The following is a 20,787-nucleotide window of genomic DNA, read 5'->3' as shown; positions in this document are numbered from 1 at the left end:
AAAATCTCTATTTTAAAGCCTAAATGAATCAAATTCCCTCCTTCCAAATAATTTATTAGTTCTCTTGAGGAGTCCATGTAGCTACCATCTGTACAACACATAAAGTAAAAGCCTCAAACTGAAGGACTGATTCGACCTAATGACCAGACAGTGGAACTTACTGGTGGTATGTCCATTGGCAACCTGATCCTACTTGGCGTGTCAACACCCAGATCAAAGATAGAGTGGGCCTAAGTTCCAGAAGTTACAGCTGGATTCATGAGAGTTTTTGAAAGGTGAGAAGTTTCAACAAACTTCAGGGGGCATAAAAATACAACAACCAGGAAGTAGAGAAGGATATTCAAATTCTTAGGCTCCTTATCCATACATCCCTAGGGACAAGAAGAGAAGGTCAAGTTTGGCTCTGGCTTGGAGACTCTCCTGTTCTTGTCCAACCCCTTTGTCCAGTAGCTTCTCAACACCTTCTCACACTTTATGTGTGGCCATTCTCTGACCTGATTCTGCGACACCTCGGTCTCTTAACTTCATACTGCATAATCTCAGCTCTTAAAACTAAGCACCTGTCTTTGCCTCTCTCCTCCCTACCCTGCCTATCTTTCCTGCCAAATGACATGGTTCCCCACCATCAAGTCCAATGGACATCCCTACTCTCAGTAATTACAAATAGCTACACAATTTAGAGTAAATCTTATTTTAGCTAGTCTGAACCTCAGTTCTCCTATTTGTAAAATGAGGTGTTTGGATGAAACTGTTTGTATGGTCTCTTTGAATTCCAAAATATTACTGCATTGTCAGACTCTTGGAGATGGTGACCTGCCCCTGATTAGTCTTTCATCAACAGAGGAGGTGAGTAGCAATTGAATGTACTGAACAGACATGTTAAAGAACAATATTCTTTGTAAAACATATGCTTTCAAGTCAGTGGGCCCTTAAAGTAATTGTAGTTTTAAGATGAATCATTTCTGGCCTCTAATTGAACCAGGTCTAGAATAAAGTTTTCTTCTTGTATAATACCCTCTGTCTTATCCTCACAAAGAGCATGAAACAGCCAAAGTTTCTGCAGATAATGAAACCAACACTGGTGAGCTGATGCAGAAAAAGAAGTTACTGAAACAATTCAAGGGTGTTTCAAAACATTTCAGAAAGCCTGGAGAATTAGCCTTGGAAATAGGAAATCAGGTGTGCATAGTACAGCCAGGCTCTTACCAGAGGCTCAGTCAGCAGAGAGTGTTGGCCCCAACATCATTAGCCCTGCACACTTGTCATCATCCATGAAGTCTCAATTCCATCCAGCCATCTCTGGCTTTCTTATCATTCCTGAAGATCCAGAGTCCCAGGAAAGAGTATCTGATTGACAGAGCTCCTCAGATGTCCTCACAAAAGATTCAGGGATCTATAGGGGGATTATCTGTTCCTCTCCAGCTTCCAGAGCCAAAAAGTGAAGGCAGAAAGATGTGAACCCTTCCTCACCCATCATTACTTAATCAAAGTTTTGCATGACATGGGAGCCTTCAGAAATAAACACCCATGGTGAAAGGCCTGTTTTTGTGCCTAATTTTGATGAAGAATGGACCAGCCACATAAAAAATGTAATTAGATAAGAGAAAAGATCTACTAGGGATTCACTGAAGAAAAACTAAGAGGGGCTGTATGTCTAGATTCTTCCTGGCCTTTCTTTGTAGCTTTCCTGCCTCCCAGGTATGAGGAAAGACTACTCTGAAATGAAAGTCTTCAAGGGAGAAAAGAGAGAGAAGACTTTCTGGATTTTATGGCTTGATTTTTTGGAAGAGAGTTCTAGTCTCTATGATATTCTTTAGAGAAGAAGAATCCTGTTTTCTATGACTTTGAGGGAGAGAGAGGGCTGGAGAAGGTCAGAGAGACATTCACCACTGAGGCCTTCCAATCTCCTTTAGTTCAAAGTACTCAGCATGGCAAATTGCTGTACTTTGAGGTACATTCTTCTGAGCTCCTACAGAAGAAGGATTCTGGATCAGTGAAAAACAATCTTGGATTTGCCAGAATAGAAAGGGTATTTGGATGCTGGACACACAAAAAACAACAACAACAACAAATATTCACCTCACAGTTTTCTCACTTAGGATTACAAATTTCACACATTATGAAGGCATGTGTACAGGGTTTGATTATGCTATGAGCAACTTTAAATCTTATTAATTATTGCAGTATTACCTCATCTCTTCAGTGTTTTATATGAATCAGTAGTTGCTTCTGTTAATGAAAACATATTCATCAAAGTAGTGACTAATTTATTAGGCTGGCTTTTCATATTTGCATGGCACCTCTGCATGGCAAAAATGAGTATCTAGAGTGAATAATGAATCACCAGAAGAAGAAAAAAAACACATCTTTGTTCTGAGTAGAGGCTGTCACTGATTTTTAAAGTGAATACAATACCTGGTATTTAGTCCTGGTTCAAAGTTCTTCACAAAACTGATGTGATGTTTTTCCAAGATGTTCCATTGCAGTTTTATAGGTCAGAGAGGTGTGTCTGAGTTACCTGGAATTCTTCTTTTAAAGAAAAGAGGTTCTGGTCTAAGGCTTAAGGGTTGCATCTGGTAATGGCAGAGTCTGGAGTGCAGGGCATCATGTGGCAAGAGACAGGGAAGCTGACTTACCTCGAAGTTAGAGGACATATTTGAAGAGACACAATAGCCAAGACTTCTCAGTCTCTCCCTAGAATCTACCTGCTACCTCTCACAAGCTGTTCTTCCACCCAGAAACAAAAGCAGCAACTTATGGCACTCAAGGCCCAGGTATTAGTAGAGTTTTGTCGAGGAGCTCAGGAGTCAAGACAGACCTTCTGAGAGAATGTTCAGCTCAGAAGGGGGATTGGCTGATGAACTGCAGGGGCATCACTGCATAAAAGACTCCCCCTTTTTTAAAGACAGCCAGGGACCAACCAAAGAAAACCTTCCCAAAGAGAAATAATCATCCTGCAACCCAGAGTCATCTGTCCTGGACCCCACATTCCTCCTCACCTCAGTGTACCCAGTGGCTTTGACTCCTAGCTCCATAGGCAGAACAAAAACAACAATAGACAATGTGTAAACTAATGATGTGGCCATGTTTCAATAAAATTTTATTAATGGACACTGAGATTTGAATTTTGTATAATTTTCATGTGTTATCTTCTGATTTTTCAAATCATTTAAAAACGTAAATGCATTCTGAGTGCATGGGCCATGCAAAAGCAGACCAGAGCTGAACTTGGCCCATGGACTATGTTTATCCATCTCTGCCAAAGAGCACAGTTCTGGCAGAGAAGAACTGAATTTGGTGCATTTTTTTTTTAAAAATCCCTGTACACAGTGTATTTTGCATTCATAAGCACCTGCTGTGTGCCCAGTGCTGGGCTTGATGTCAAAGACAAATATGAATTGTCTGGTTTGGGGGATGTAGATGCACATAACTATAATACTGGACTGGCAGTGATAAATACCCTAGGAAAGCTACAAACTGAAATTGCAGCTCCTGGTTAAGGGGATGGAGAATGCTTCATGACAAGGTGGCATCTGGAAAGTGAGAAATGGGTCAATTGCCTTATGCACCTAGAAATTATGAGCATCCAATCTGGCTGTGGTCCAGGATGAATTCCCCAGGGAGTCATGGACAGGTTGGGATGTCCTGGTCAGGCTGCGCAAGGGCCCTCCGGAGCTACCATGGCTGGGTGACCAAGAATTAATAAGGATAATTCAAATGGATACTATCAAAAATATATCAGTTCTTTAAGATTCTAAATTTCAAGCCAGTAAAAAGCAATTTTTGAAGTTATTTGAATCTTTTTATGTTTCTAATTTACCAAAGAATCCACCTGGCTAACTGTTCTGGAAATGAATTGAGTTCAAGGAATCCTAGGAGGGGAAAGTGCCACCGTGTACTCCAGGAAATAGTGTGTCCCCAGGAGCCCTAGTTTTCAAACGGAGCCATTGTATGAAAGCAAGCATAAAACAATCATTTCAAATATGCACTAGAACTCTGAGCTTCTATCAATCACACTATGCCCTTACTGAATCCTTATTAAACAAGAAACCCCCATTTTGTGCTTCAGGAGAAAATTACTAAACATTACACTGCCCTTTCCTTTTGGCTTTGAAATGGAAGTCTTTTTGGAAATCATGAATAGGAAAATAATAAATTACCCATCCCAACATAAAATAGGCAGAAAAAAAAATGAACTCGTACTGCAAGGATGAGAACTAAATTCTCCTTCAGTTGGTTAGAAAAATGCCACGTTGCTCACCCAACAAAAAATACAGAATGAATCTCTCTGAGTGCCTCATATGAAAAAGATACCATCCTGGGACCTAGGATGCTCAGAAATGGAAGTGACATTAATCTGCATGCAGTGATCACCTCCCTCAAGCTGACACACAGGCTGTCTGATGGGAGATGAGCAGTCCAGTTGCTGGCACCCAGATGAGCTGCACTGGGAGGAGGCTCAGGCAGAGCGCTGCAGTCCTGCCTTCCCACTCAGGCATTCACCGGCTGCTCCTCTCTCTGCCAGCTTCATCCATCACCTTTCTCCTTTGCCTGGTCATTGGATTAGTAGATAAGAAACCCAAATGCAGGCTGAGTGCTAATCAGTAATGAATGTGTACAAACTACAGTGCACAAGATCAACACTTCAAATTCAATCCATCATTATTTTCTTTCTTTCTTTTTTATCTGTCTATCTATCTATTTATTTGTTTATTTGTGTGTGTGTGTGTGTGTGTGTGTGTGTGTGTGTGTGTGTGTGTGATACTGGGGATTGAACCAGCACCACACAAACATACACAAATAGGCAAGAACTCTACCAACTGAGCTGTATCCCCAGCCCTTATCATTAGTTTTTGAAAAATATTACATTTATATGGTTCAAATTTCAACTATTCTAAGTATATATGAATTAAAAACAAAATAAGACTCCCTCCTGTCCCCCAGCCTCTCAGTTCCCCTCTTTCAACATAGCCAATGTTACTAAAATTTCCAAATCTCTTTTCAGAAATATTCCATGCATATTATAGATTTCTAAAGATACTATTTTAAATTATGAAAATAGTTACATCAGTTGAAGTAAAGAGCTAGGAAGAAGAGATCCAAAATGCAAAAATCTCAAATAAAAATAGAAGTTTCTTCTAGCATGCATGAGGCCTTGTGTTTATCCCTAACACCACAAATAAAAGAAAATAAATAGGAATTTCTTTCTCATTTAATAATCCAGAGTAGGTGTTCCAGGTCATTGGGTGGTTCTGTACTAAAAAGTCGTTCAGGAATCTAATATTCCTGACAGCTGTACCATCATCATCTACCAGGTAGTTCCCATCACTGCCACTCCTGCAGGGGAAGAGCAAGTAGTCAGGGACCTTCTCTTGTGCACTTCACTTCCACTCTCTGATGACCAAAGCTTAGTCACCTGGCCACAGCAGTTTCAAGGGAAGCTGGGAAATACAGCCATATCCCAGCTATAACTCTGCTACCACTCTTGTGGGTGTGCCTTGTCACTCTAAGGAGCTGGGTTGCTTAGTCCCTGGCCCCTTCTCTACAGGTCACCCACAATACTTTTCCAGGCTGCTGTCATGTGTCTCTGCCGAATGAAGGCATCTGACCTTCCCTAAATCCTCTAAGTACAGCTAATATCAGATTGCAATGCTTAACTGTAATGTTTACCTCAGAGGAGGATTACCATGCAGAATAACCATGCATAATGGTAGGCCATGCTAAATGCCTATCCAGTGGATATTCTGCCCTTTATTGACTTATCTAAAAATACTTTCATAGTGCTATGTTCTGTGTGCTTTATAAACATGAGCTCATTATATTCATGATAACCCTCTGATGTAGGCACTATTATGGTCCAAAGTTCATATTGCAAATGAGGAAAACAGAGCCAAGAGAGGTTAAATTGTCCAGGGCCATGGGTAGAAACATGGAATCCTTACTTTTTGTACTAACAGAATCCTGATTTCACTGAGCTCAGTAAATGACTCTTGCTTCCTTTAAAGGCAGAGATAGTCACATGACCCAGTTCAGGCCAGTGACTGTGAGTAGAAGTCAGAGGTCAGGAAGGAACCAAAGAAATCTTTTTTTTTTCCTGATCAAATAAGAGAAATATAGGACTGAGGCTGTGGCTCAGTGGTAGAGTATTCGCCTAGAATGCATGAGGCACTGGGGGGTTCGATCCTCAGCACCATGTAAATGTAAAATAAAGATATTATGTCCACCTAAAACTAAAAAATAAATATTTTTTTTTTAAATAAGAGAAAAACAGTTGTTACACATTGTTTGCATTTTGACCCTTACCCTTCAGGCCTATAATATGGATATGATGTCTAGAAGATAGACAGCTATTTTGTGATCATGAGAACAAAACTATGAACTAAGAATGACTGAAAGGGAGAGAAATAGAAAGAGTTAACCTTAGATTCTTTGTTAAGTAATGTGTGTGTGTGTGTATGTGTGTGTGTGTGTGTGTGTGTGTGTGTGTGTGTGTGTGTGTGTGTTTAGTCCCATTTGGTTAAAACACTGAAATTTGTCCAAAGCTACCTTAACTGATATTTAAATATGGACTCTGGTCCTGATCATCCTGAAGTCCATAGGTCAATTGTCCTTTTTTAGGAGTACCCCTACTGGCCTCTCCTTCATTAGACCTGCCTTGTCCTCTTGTCCAAGACTTATTCTCTCTGTATCAGGCCCAATGCCAACTTTTCCTAATGCACAGCAGACTAGCTTTTCATGACCTTGAACATCTGCATTCCAGAAAAGGAGTTTGGATATAGCCATGTAAATCTCAGGATGCAATCCCGAAACTGGATAACCCCATCTCACAACTGCTTCTGAAGTTACATTTACTAAACCCTTTATAAAGACCAAGAAAAGAATAAGAGACATCTTCTAAACTTTGAGAAATTACAGCCTTATTATAAAGTCAAACAGGACAATTTGTTGAGAGACCAAATAATGAGACTCTCATCTCTGAAGGACAGTTTTCAATTAAAAAAGAGCCAAATTAGGGCTGGGGTTGTGGCTCAGTGGGAGAGTGCTCACCTAGCATGCATGAGGCACTGGGTTCGATCTTCAGCACCACATAAAAATAAAATAAAGATACTGAGTCCACCTAAAATTGAAAAATAAAAAAGAGCCAAATTAATACACATGCTGTGCAATATTGACAGACAAAATCCCAGTTCCTTTTGCAGAGAAGATGGTCTAGCATAGTGATTATTGACTAAGAACCAAAAATCAAACAAAAAATGTATATTCCATTGCTATTTGGGAGACTCCCAAAAACTATTCTGAAGCCAATCTTTTCTGTCACTTTTCCTTTGTTCTCATAGTGAGGGTGCCCTGGGCAGCACAGGAGAGAGGTGCATGCAGCTGGGATTCCCTGTGACTGAGCACAGCCAAGTTTAAGGGTTGTGGATTTTAAGCATAGAACTCTTGAAAGGAAGCATTAGCCCTCACTACTGATCTTTCTAGCACATTATAAGCATTTCTTTTCTTCTCAGAGCAGGGAAGCAATTATCTCCCAAAGATGAATCAGAAAAAAGAAAACTATATAAAAAAAACCATCCCCGCTTTAAGCTGTTAGGATTCAGAGAACATCAGGGAAATGTTGAACAGTGAGGGGAAAGGGGGACTTAAAGAGAAGCATGAAAAGAAACCAGAGGAAGAAAATTATTAATATAAGAAGCAAAACATGTTCTGCATTGCTCAGTGTGACTAAAGCTCAGTGTTCAACACTTACCTGCAGCGTTTCTTGTCCTAAGGAGAACCCCCTCCAAAAATAGATCATAGTCACTGTACTGAAATCTTTTCTTCAGTGAAAAAGGCCTTCAAAAGTGTATTTGCATCTCCAGAGCCAAAGCAAAATACTTTCCTGTATTTTAAAGCTAAGAGGATCGGGGGCCAGGGCCTGATGATCAGGGACCAGGCTCCACTGGGATGGAGCTCCACGTGCCTGCCACAGATCCAGGTGGAGCCACCTCCATAATACCCTGTGGTCCCAAAGCAGGAGAGGCCAGAGCTTTGGAGGCCAAGCCAAAGTCAAGTCCCACCACAAGCAAAGTCCTGTAGCCTGAGTGATCCATTCAATTCTCTAGGACATATCTGGAAATACTGAGGAAAAGCTGAGAACCTGTCATTAGAGATGGGAAGAATAAGGGTTGCTTTTCTGAATTTGGGTCACTAAGGCTTTTTTTAAAATCATTTTATTGATCTCCTGAAAGAAAGAAAAAGCTTTCTAAATAAAAATAAGTTTCTTAGGAGACCAAAACAGGAGGACCAAAAGTTCAAAGCCAGCCTCAACAACATAGCAAGGCTGTAAGCAACTTAGTGAGACCCGTCTCAATATAAAAAATAAAATAAAAAGAGCTGTGAATGTGGCTTAGTGATTAAGCACCCCTGGATTCAATCTCTGGTACAACAAACAAACAAGCAAACAAAAAAATGTAAAAAAAATGTTTCTTAACTATTTGGAGTGGGGTTGGAGGTGGGTGACAGGGAAATGTATTGGGGTGGAACCGCCCCCCCCCCCCCGCCACACACACACTAAACCAGTTAGAATGTGTGTTTCTAAATTCCAGATGTTTATTATTGAAAAATGAAGGAAGGAAGTTTGGTTTCTTTACCTGTAAGGTGAGGATAATAAGAGTTGTGAGGACTAAAAGGAATAGTGCTTGTCAAATGCTTAACTGTACTAAATAATGGTGAGCACTGAATATCATTAGTTTTTCTTACTTTTTATTTTGAAATAATTTGAGGCTTAAGAAAGGATCTAAGAATAGTAAGAATTCTTACATGCTTGATCCAGATTCTCCCATCATTCCCATCTTACCTCTCTCTCTCTAGCTATCACTAATTTTAAAATTAACATTTAAGTTGTTATTGACGAAACACCTGTGCATGTCTTGTGCAGTCAAACAATTGCTGTATGTCAGGGCTTGGACAGAAAACCATTAGCCTTTGACTGACATCCCCACCATGGTGCCACTCCCCAAATGAAGCCACGTAAACTCCATGATTATGCCTATACTCAATTCTTCCTGTGAAGACTCCATATTCTTGATAGTGTGCTTATACTAGTTATTGTTTTAAGTGTTACCCATTTGGGGCTTCCAGATGTTCCCTTTTCCACAGTTATTTTTATGGAAAGATTTAGGCACTTAAGCAAGCCCTTCACATCTGGAAACATGTTGTTCATCTTGGGGAAATTTTCTTGGATCCTTTTTTTCCCTATTTTTTCTGATTTGGGGGATTGAACTCAGGGGATACTCTACTGCCGAGTCCCAGTCCTTTGTATTTTTTATTTTGAAACAGGTTCTTACTAAATTCTGGCCTTGAATTTGCAATTCTCCAGAGGAAGAAAATTATTAATATAAGAAGCAAAACATGCTCTGCATTGCTCAGTGTGACTAAAGCTCAGTGTTCAACACTTACCTACAGAGCTTCTTGTCCTAAGGAGAACCCCCTTAGGGGTGAGATTACAGGCCTGTGCCACTGCACCCAACTTTGGATTGGCTTCTTGATAATTTCTTCCTATGTTTTCCCCTGTCCTTTCTTTCTGAAACTCCTACTGGTCAGATGTTGGACATTTTAGATTCATCCTCCATGCCTTTTTATTTTCCTCCATGCCTTTTTATTTTCCTCTCTCCCTTTCTCTGATTGTCCTCTCCCTCCCCATTTTTTTCTTCATAGATGACTTTATTTTTATTATGTACCCTTTCTCTTGAGATTATCAACTTCATATTTTCATATCTGCTCTTTAAAATTTCAAAAGCCTTTTGTTATTTCTGATTGTTTCTTTTACATAATATCTTTTCTTGTTTTATATTGGATCTATTATATTAATGATGGGTTTTATGTTTTCTTCTTCCTACATTGTCTATTTCCCCCAAATTTTGATATTTCTGTTTATTTATTTGGTTTAATTTTTTTACATTTGAAACTTTCTCAAGTCAGAAAATCCTAGATGGTCAGCTCATGTTTAAGAGAATTAGAAAATATAAAGATGTTTGGGAAACTCTGAATATGTATGAGAGATTTCTGGACCATGAACTTTATTGGTGGTTAATCTGAGGGCCATTTGGAGGGAGCATCTGGCAGAGAGGTCTGTCTTCAAACTCTCTGGGAATGCAGCAAGAGGGTAGATAAATAATTATCCTAACATTTATATTACTCCTGTTTCCGTCAGGATGATACCTACACCCCAGCTTAGAAGGACAGGCTTTGGCATCCCATCCACCCTACCTTACCTCTCCTGCTATAGGAAGTCAGTCCTCACAATCCCATCATCAATCCTGAAGTAGATTCATCCCCAGAAATGGAGGATGGAAAGGGACTGATGGTATGTGGGGGACATTCCAAACCACAAAGCCTTGCCCACAATGAAGCATATGTTGTGTTGAACACTGCCTTCCTGCTGTTAACAACTAACAAGTCTTAGTCTATTAGTGTTGCTACAGCAAAGTACCATAGACTGGGTAATTTACAAATAGTAGGACTTTATTTCTCATAGTTCTGGAGGCTGGGAAGACTAAGGGGTTCAATGTCTATCAAGAGCTACTCTCTGTTTCAAGATGATGTTGCCTTGTTGCAATATCCTGGTGGGGGCTGCTGGGATAGTGAACACTGTTTCCTCACGTGGCAAAAGGACAGACAAGCATGAACTGACTACTTCAAGCTCTTTTAAAGGGCCCTAATATCATTCTTTTTTTTAATATTTATTTTTTAGTTTTAGTTAGACACAATACCTTTATTTCACTTATTTATTTTTATGTGGTGCTGAGGATTGAACCCAGGGTCTGGAACATGTGAGGCTGCTCTACTGCTGAGCCACAACCCCAGACTCCTAATCTTATTTTTAAGGGCTCCATCCTCATGAATTAACTCTTAAACACACTGTCTCTTAATATTATTACTTAGCAATTAAGTTTCAGTATATGAATTTGGCAAATGTATTCAGACTATACCACTCCACAATGCAGAGTCTGCTTTCCCTAATGTTTCCCTCAGCATTGGTCCCCAGCCCAAGCAACCCAGACTCTCATTCTCTACATGAAAGCCCTTGTCTCAGACATGGTAGTGGTGGCAGGTTGGTGGTGGCCAGACATGGTGTTCCAACATCAGCTCCCTCTCCTACCAGCCTTAACACAGACCAGGTCACCAGGGAAATCCTCTGATGGATTTTATCTCAGGGCTTTGTTTTTGTAGACATGATTAAATTAAGACTCTTGGGGCTGGGGTTATAATTCAGTTGTGAAATACTTTTCTAGCATGTGTGAGACACTGGGTTTGATTCTCAGCACTGCATATAAATAAATAAAACAAAGGTCCATTGACAACTAAAAATTTTTGAAAAAAATAATCTTGAGATGGCAGATTATTCAAGTGAACCTAGTATAATCACAAAGTTCCCTATAAGTAAGGCAGGGGAATCAGATGCTTCCATGTGACAATGGAAACAGAGATGGGAGGAGAAAAAGGAGAGAGATTTGAGCTTGGAGGAAGGAGCCACCAGCCAAGGAATGCAGGGAAGCTTCTAAAGGCTAGAAAAGTCAAGGAAACAGATTGTCCCCTAGAGCACACAAAAGTAAGGTACCCTGCAGGCAACTTGATTTTAGCCACATAAAACCCAGTTTGGACTGTAAAAAAAAAGAATTGTATTGTTTTAGGCCACTACATTTGAAGTGATTTGTTTGTGGTAATAAATAACAAAAGGAAGGCTAGGCCTGTGGCAGAGCACTTGACTAGCACATGTGAGGCACTGGATTCAATCCTCAGCACCACAGAAAAAATATAAACAAAATAAAAGCATGCCATCCATTTACAACTGCAAAATTTTTTTAAAAAATAAATAGCAATAGGAAATTAATAACATAGGAAGAAAAATTGGATTACTTTAAAAAGTTGTTTGGCAATATCTACAGAGCTGAACATATGCCTACTTCGTGACTCACAATTCCATTACTAGGTATGTACCCAACAGAAATAGGTACATATGTTCACCCAAGGACATCTAGTATCATGTTTATAGCCATATTGTAATGTCTCAAACCTGAATATTACCCAAATGTCTATCAGGAGTAAAATAAATAAGTTGAGCTGTATACACATCATGGAATACTATATAGCAAAAAGAATGAACAAACCACAACCACACACAGTATTCATCTCTAAAATTTAATATTGTGGTAAATTAGTCAAACAACAGGGTGACAGGGTGACAAGGTGATTCAAGTGCCAAACAAGCAAAACTAATGTATGCTGTTTGAAACCACTACTCCCCACAAGGGGGAGATATAAAGAGATCTTCTGGGGAGCTGGCGGTGTTGTTTCTTAATCTGGATTATTCAATTTGTGCAAAATCACTGAATTTGGGAAATGTGCACCTTTAAATATGTACACTACATATACATAGATAAAAAGCTTTAAAAATAGACAATGGGAAGAGACCTAAGACTTCCAGCAAATTTGCCCAGTCCTTTCTGGGAACCTCCAAACAAAACATGGCAAAGGGCAACCCAGATCCAGGACTTCCAACTCCCACCTCTAGGGTAAAATGTCCCATGAACTTGCTTCTAAAGACTCTGAATGACAGAAAACAGTGAATCTTTTCTCTGTCAGACTCTCCAAGATAAGCACAGAGTTAAAACCATTTACTTGGTATGGGGATATAGCTCAATGAGGGATAGATCATTGGCTCATGTGCAAAAGGCCCTGTGTTTGATCTCCAGCACCACCACCACCACAACAACAACAACAACAAAAACTGTTGTTTTAATTTCATCTTTCTTGATCTTTCAGCGGAGTTTAATATATGAACTGTATTTTTGCTGAATGTCATATTAAGCCTTAATAGCAGTATAATATAGTTATGAATTCATAAAAATAAAAACAAGAATGATTGTTCCCACTAACACTCCAACCAGAAGTGAGGCTCTGGCATTGCCTAAGTGACCAGGATAGAGCAGAGTCCCCCGAGGGCAGATTCACTGACCAGCCGCGTGGATACTAGCTGGACAGAAAAAGGGGTGCAGAAGCCGACCAAAGGTCCTAGGGGCGTTGGGGACCCTGCCACCCTAGCTTTAGGACGAGTCAAGTCTTTGGGGCCAAAGCGCAGTGGCCAGAGGAGGGGCGGGGGCCGGGCTTATGAGAACAGAAGGCGGAGCTTCGGAGAACAACCTCTGGCCCCCACCTGCAGCGCAGTCACTCCCAGTGCATCACTCCTAGAGGAAGCCCGCACAGCCCCAGCCTCTGGCGAAGTGCGCGCCTCCCGGCTCCCACTTCAAGCTTCTCAGCCCGCCGCCCGCCTCTCTCTGCCAACCAGGGGCTGGGACGTGGAGGCACGGACTAGCATCTGAGATTGGCGCCACGGAAGACCAAAGACCATTACCCAGTTCCGACGGCAGACTGGGGTGGGCAGCTTGGTCCGGCTTTGCGCCCTGGGGCCACCAGTTTGGAGGGTCAGAGCTGCCCGAGGGAAGCGACGGGCGGCGCTGCCAACTCGACAGAGAGTCTCAGGTCAGTGTGCGGCGCCGACTCTGCTGGCTGCACTTGGGGAAACTTTGGGTTGCCGTGGCAGCTGCTGGGAGGAGGGCACCGAGGGCGCAGCCCGAGACCCCGAGGCCGCGTGGCCTTCCTGCGCCCCGCCCTCGAGCTCAGGCTCTGGATCTCGCACCTCAGGCGCATCCTGACACTGCAGTGCCCCGAGCCGAGAACGAGACCCGGCCCACAGAGAGGCAGCGGGCTTCATGGGCCTCCCCAGCGCTTCTGCCCCACCACCCCGGGGTGCGCTCAGCAGGAGCTTACCCTCTCGCCTCCTGCAATCCCCGCCGGTTCTCGGCTCCGGCTTTGCGGCGGCTGGGGCTTGGACCCCGCAGGATGCGGGTTCCTCCTCCTTCTTTGCCTCACGGCGCTGGGGGAATGTACCCGAGCCGCGAAGCTGCTGGGTGTCGGCCCCGCAGCGGGAGCGGTGCGCGCTCGGCCACAGGAGCGCGCGGGTCCGAGGGTCCAGCTCGAGCGCATCTCCGCAGGTGCCTGGGGCCGCTGGGCAGCAGGAGGTGCAGGCTGGGCGCAGAGGGTGGGTTGTGGCTTGAGGAGCCCTTTGCTGCCTCTGGCTTGAGCAACCAGAGTCAGACAGGGGTGGGCAGCTGGGTCCCGTGGCTCTCCAGCGCGCACATCCTTGGCACCAAGGATGTGCGCGCTGGAGACCCCCTTCACACAGAGGCGGGGTGCAGAGGTGCGCCTTCCCTGGGATAAGGGCAATGGCTGTCCCCTCCCGCGCGCCATTCCCCAAGGGTGGGCTGCATCCTCCCAGAGGGCTGGAGGTGAGGAAACCACTCTTCAGGGGCCCTGGTCAGAATCCCCTTTCGTGGATGGCAATAGCTTCAGCCCGCCAGCGGCTGCCCTGGCTCACAGAGGTGAAGAAACATGCGCCCCGCTCCCATCCGTGCCCCAACGCTGTCGCCCCAGTCACCTTCCTTTGCCCTTCTCTGACAGCAATTTGCTCCCTCCCGTTCTTGGAAAAGCCTGAAGAGACGCCATCGCCATCGGGGATCCAGAGACGCTGCCAGCATCCTCAATAGCTTAGAAATCTAGTCATCTTGGTTCCCTGAGATTGGAGGTGCAGGTTTGTCCTCCACCCACCCCTCTGTTACCTGTGTGTGTGTGTGTGTGTGTGTGTGTGTGTGTGTGTGTGTTGAGGGGGAATCTATTCAGAGATGTACGGGTGTATATATCCCAAGGTAATAGAAGATACCTAGTCCTTTGTGGGTATGTGTAGGGAACAGTACTAGCTACTCCTTCCCTTAGGCATTTTGTCAATAATTCTTAGAAACTGGTGAGGGGGAAGAGCACTCTTCTTGGCCAGTCCCTTACATTTCCTGGGACAATCTCAGATGCATCTTGCTGGGTAGGAGAGGCATGCTTTTCTTGTGGCTGGCAGGCTTTCCTTACTCCAAGTTGGCCTGGGCATCCTGGCCTTAGGCTCCCCACAGGACCAGGTTTTTTCAGACTTGTTTGGGAAGAGCAAGGCAGCAAACCTCCAACCCCCGGGGCCTGTTCTAACTCAAGGCTGTACTCTGAAATCCAAAAAGGCTCCCTTAACTCCTTTCTGGGCTAACCATCTCTACCCTTCACTCCCGCAGAGGAGTTGAGCATCAAACCACTTGAAGACCTGTAAGAGTTAGAGGTAGGGGTTGATAGCATATAGGAATGAAGAGATTGCCCCACATTTTCTCGAAGTGGGCAGCAAGCACCTGGTATTGAATATCTAGGAATAGAGCCTGGAATCTTATTTTTAACAGATTCTCCCTGTGATGTTTATGCCCACAAAAGGTGAGAACCCATTGGTAGAGGAAATTTGGCCTCATTGTCTGACCCCACCCGCACAGAGGATTCACATGCAGAGGACCTGTATTTGCTGATGTATGTTTAGAAACTGTCATTTTTTGAATTCTTCAGCAACAAGTATATTTGAGTATTTTTAAATTCTTAGAACTGTCTACTGTGACATAGATATTATCCTCATTTTAGGGGTGAGAAATGACTTCCCAAAGGTTGGTAACTTGAAGAGAGACAGCCCAGGTTCTTGACACACACACCTTGCTGCCTCTTCTGCATAAAGGCAGGACTCGGGTTAGTGGGAAGGACTGAATTTGAGCTTCAAACCTATTTCTGATGTTTCACTCCCTCTCTCCCCAACCATAGCCAGACAACTCACTTTATGGTGGGATAATGAATCCAATTAGAAAGTATAGTAAAAGGAACAAAGGAAAACAACTTTTTTGACCTAATGAAAGGAAAACTGAGGGAAATATTGGGAGAGAAAGCCATAGGAAAGGCCTAGCCCGTCACCTCCAAGACAGCTTTTAAAGTATCTCAGTCAAAACGGCACTGTCATGTTAGACACTGCATGAGTCAAGTTCTCCAGACAGAACCATGCTCTGCAGCAAACTGGTCATCCAAGAGACAAAGAGATGTTAAGAAAGGACACAGAAACTTGTACTTAACCTCTGACAGGCAGGTGGGTAAGACGAAGGACCTTGGGAGAATTCCCTTTTCTTTTCTTTTCTTCCTCAGCCTTCTTGCCTGGATGAACCAGGTAAGGGCCTGCAGGGCAGGCTCCATCCTACAAACAGACACCCACCAGTTTGCTATGCATAAAATCCACTCCAGGTGCTTTTACAAACTCGTAATTGGTGAAATATGATAAACTGAACAAACACTGTAGAGATTTCTTAACAAGGAATTAAAAAAACTAGACTCTAAATGAGAAAGATGCTTGCAGCAAATCATTGGTGTTTATGTGCCTCTGAATAGCTTTGATTTCCTTTGGTAGGAACTGACAGCTGGCTGCCAGGAGACTCATCCAGGGATAGAAGAGAAAAATTGAAGTATGAAATTTGGAATAAAGTTTTCATGTAACTTTCTATTTCCATTTGGAGTGGGTGTGTAGAAGGGTGAGTATAGTTATTGTTTGAACTGCTTCATTTATCCACACATATTTTTAATAGGACTCATAATTTTAAAATGCAACGATTTTCTTTCTTCCTGGCTTCCAGTCTCCTGGTAGCAGGGCAGACAGAGAACTGGGGATCTCAACTTTCAGCCTACAGATTCTCACTTTATCCACATTTTCAGCTTGCTGCCTTCAAGTTCAGAGCCTTTCTGATCAGTTTGCTCAGGTTATCAATCTTTGTTTTCTTGCAGTTAGTTGTCTGCTACTTGGGACAGGGTGAAATAGCTGGAGGTCCAGGTACTCTGTCTGCAGATTTTCAACTGTCCTCTCATCTTCAGTCCTGTGCCTCCCTGCCACTTTCTTCAATGCTTGGAATCTCTGAGTGCTCAACTTCATGGGCCCTGTTTATGGGTGGGCTCCCTTCTCTTTGGGCCTCCTCCCCTGGCTCTTTATTTTGCAGCTATCTACCATTCCACCAGCTCAACTCTCTTCCAGGGCTTATTTGTGGTGCCTACATCAATGAGAGCAATGACCGTGGGGAAACGCCTTTAATGATTTCTTGTAAGACCAAACACGTGGATCACCAGAGTGTCAGTAAAGCCAAAATGGTGAAGTACCTGTTAGAAAACAGTACCGATCTCAATATACAGGACAAATCTGGGAAAACTGCCTTGATGCACGCTTGCTTAGAAAAAGCTGGTCCAGAAGTTGTTTCTTTGCTCCTAAAGAGCGGAGCTGACCTCAGCTTGCAAGACCATTCTGGTTACTCAGCTCTTGTTTATGCAATAAATGCAGAAGACAGGGAGACCCTGAAAGTTCTCCTTAGAGCTTGCAAGGCAAAGGGGAAAGAGGTCATCATTATAACCACTGCAAAATCACCCTCTGGGAGGCACACTACCAAACAGTACCTAAACATGCCTCCTGCAGACATCGATGGGTGTCATTCCCCAGCCACCTGCACCACTCCTTCTGAGATAGACATCAAAACAGCCTCATCACAACTTTCACATTTTTCTGAAACTGAACTGACGCTTTTTGGCTTTAAAGACCGGGAGGCCTGTGGAAGTAGTGATGATACCTGCCGCAGTCTGGCTGGGCACAATTCAGGAGCCACTTGTCAAAAGAAACTAACTTTATTTTTAGAACTACAATCGCCAAACAAAGCAGCTCCTCAGGATAAAACCCTCAGAGCCCAACTGCCACCACCGGCTTCCACAAGCCTCTCACCCACACAAGCCTCCCCACCTCCCACAATCCTCCTCCTCTTGAGGCTGATTGGCTGGGTCGCGTGGGCGGAACCAAAGAAGTCCCCCAATGAGCAGCTCCATGGTCTGAAAGGGCAGGGAAACAGCCCAATGAGCAGCTCCGTGGAGGAGCCAATCAGCTAGATGTTGCTGGGGCCGCTGTGAGCCAATCATCAGCTGGCAGTCTGAAGGGCAGGGAAACAGCCCAATGAACATCACTGCAGAGGAGCCAATCAGCTAGATGTTGCTGGGGCCGCTGTGAGCCAATCATCAGCCGGCAGCTGGAAGTTTGCTGGCAGCTGGAAGTTTGCTGGGGCCCCTTTGGCTGTGGCTCTCAACAGATATCTGGGAACCAGGCTCCCCTGTGAGGAAGCCTGCAGTGTCCCCTCATGGGCTATCCCAGGGTCCAGCCTGGATCAAAAGTACCCCGTTATTAAAGCCCCAGAACAGAGTGGCCTCCTTGCAAGAGGAGCTCCTGGATATTACACCAGAGGAAGAATTCTCCAAAACCAATGGGCTGGCACTTTCTAAGCGATTCATCACAAGGCACCAAAGCATTGATGTAAAAGATACTGTGCATTTGCTCAGAACCTTTGATCAGGCTGGTTCGAGGAAGATGTAATATGATGAAATAAATTATCAATCTCTGTTTCCAGATGGAAATCAGCCATGCGCTGAAATTCCTGTTGACCAGGACCCAGACCCTAACCAGACGATATTTACCTCCACCTTGAGAAGCATAGTTCAAAAAAGAAACTCAAGGGCGAATCACTACAGCTCTGATTCTCAGCTCTCCGAAGGCCTTATTCCACCAACTTTAGAAGATGGTAAAGCATTTACAGGAAAAAATAAGATCCTCTCGCCATCTCCTTCACTATTGTCAGGCTCCAAAGAATTGTCAGAGACCATCCCCCCAGGGCCCCTGAGCAGGAGAAATCCTGCAGTTTTAGAAAGGCGGGGTTCTGGAGCTTTCCCTTAGATCACAATATTATGCAGACCAGGCAATGGGTTTCTGCCACCCTTAATTGTAATTCCTCACCCTCCCATGTCAGATATCAATGTCAACAATAGGATTTGTAGTCTTCTTTCTTGTGGTCAAAAAGTGCGTATGCCAACAGTTCCTATTTTCCCTAAAGAATTAAAAAGTAAAAAAATGTTGTTAAGGAGACAGTCTTTGCAAACAGAACAAATTAAGCAATTGGTAAATTTTTAAGAGAAGGCTAAAAAACACATTGTCTTCAGATGTCTGTGTCAGAGAAATACACACATAGAAAGCTTAAATGTCCATCCTTTTATGTCTTGTAATTGGTTAGCCCATTGTGGTTAGGTAGACTAAAATATTATGTTTTGAATTAAGCACTGTGAACATATGCATATTGTACAGCTTCTGCTAAGGGAATTCTCTCAAACAAAATGAAAGCTATTTTTCTCAAAGCTTCCAATATTTATCAGCCTTCATGTGGTCCAGGTTTTCCATTTAAACAAAAATGAGCAAAGAAAGGTCACAATATTTTGAAGATTTTAAAAAATTTTTTCAGAAATGTTTTTATTAGGAAACAATGTTTTCAAGTCATAATTATTTACCATTTCATGTCAACAAATAAGGTGGTGATTTTCCACAATGCAAAAAGCATAAAAGAAAATGACAGCTCTAAAATGTTCCAACTTCAATCAACTCAAGGTACAAAGAAAGAAAGATCAAATTCTGAAAAAAAAATGTTGACTGAAGGTAGGTTAAGAATTAATTTAAAAATTTAAAAGGTCAAAACACTATAGTTAAAATAGGCCACCCGTATTCCTGGTGTCAGCTAAATCAGTATCAATCTGGCAGGGTCAGTGATTTTACAAGCTACTAATAACCTATGCCAAGTGTTTTTGTGTGCTTTTTATTTTGCTTTGGTTGTTTTTAAACAACCTTATATACAACTGTTGTCTAATGGTATTATTCTTGTACCACATCTTTTAATTCCTGTTATTTTTGGAAGTAGCATCTACAGGTTTCCAATAACAAGATAATACAGAATTCAAAAAGCATTCTTCCTAAATTACATCAAAATATACTTGTCTTCCAAAAAAAAAAAACAACCAACAAGAAAAAAAAAAGGTTGACATTTATCACAAACAGAAAATAATGCTTGCTTCATTTTAAAAAAGAAAGGCCAATTATTAGATTAGTTTAGGTAAACTTAAAATTAAGAAAGCCAGTAGAAACTTAATGACAAAATGTGTTAAATATTTGGTCAATATTAAGCAATATCTTTTAATTTCAATATGCAGTTATTAGACATTCATATAATAAAGATACATAAGGATAACCTCAGTGTGACATTCTAATCACGTAGTATTTTTTTTTTCACGTAGTATTTTAGTACCTGTGCATAACTTCTAAAAAGATAAATGCTACTATTATAAAATATTTAAAAATGATTACATTATCTACATAACTTAAAGTATGGTGTTTATACAAAGATTACTTACTTCTTTCTAGCAATTCTAAAACAGAATAAACCAAACTATACAAAACCTGAGTGTACTAACCAGAATATTGTCACATCAAATATTATTGCTTTGCATTCTGTAATGGGGGAGATCTTAACAATAGGCATGATGCTCTTCTTGGTAATTTGACAAAAGCAAGTTGTAATGTATATAGTGATTATTTATGTCTTGTGGCTTTTATTTTAAAAAGTAATGGGAGGTTTTTCATTTGATGTTTTGAAAAAATTAATATTCATCACATTAGAAATATTTTTTTATTCAGAACTTAAAATTGTACCAGAAGTTCTTAAGTAGGTAAATGTTTTTTTTGTGAGTAAATGTCAAGAAAACTGCTTGTGTTCAAGTTATAAGGATACAGTTTAAATGAGTATGTAAACAGATTAGTTCATAAACAAAATGGTATCAATAAAAATTTAAAATATCATTTTGATTATTGCTGATGTTTATTTCTTAAATACTAATAATAAATATTTCTACAATTTTCAATGGAAACAGCCATATATGTTACTTTGAAGAAATACAAAATCAAGAAAAATCTGATATTCTCATTCCAACATGACAAAATTTTTATGGGATTAAAAATTT

At 41.9% G+C, this 20,787-nt stretch overlaps 1 protein-coding gene across 1 annotated transcript; it reads left to right on the top strand.

Moving 5' to 3' along the window:
- The first annotated feature begins 11,076 nt into the window (after nucleotides 1–11,076).
- On the top strand, nucleotides 11,077–18,916 carry LOC144250941 (ankyrin repeat domain-containing protein 34B-like). Its single transcript, XM_077794107.1, is given in 5 exon segments — nucleotides 11,077–11,092; nucleotides 12,955–13,343; nucleotides 13,456–14,239; nucleotides 16,955–17,545; nucleotides 18,045–18,916. Coding segments are annotated over 5 exon segments (2,652 nt in total).
- The last annotated feature ends 1,871 nt before the right edge of the window (nucleotides 18,917–20,787 follow it).

The sequence above is a fragment of the Urocitellus parryii genome, chromosome Y, assembly GCF_045843805.1.
Source record: "Urocitellus parryii isolate mUroPar1 chromosome Y, mUroPar1.hap1, whole genome shotgun sequence".
Classification (NCBI taxonomy): Eukaryota; Metazoa; Chordata; class Mammalia; order Rodentia; family Sciuridae; genus Urocitellus; species Urocitellus parryii.
This window is presented reverse-complemented; position numbering and strand designations above follow the sequence as displayed.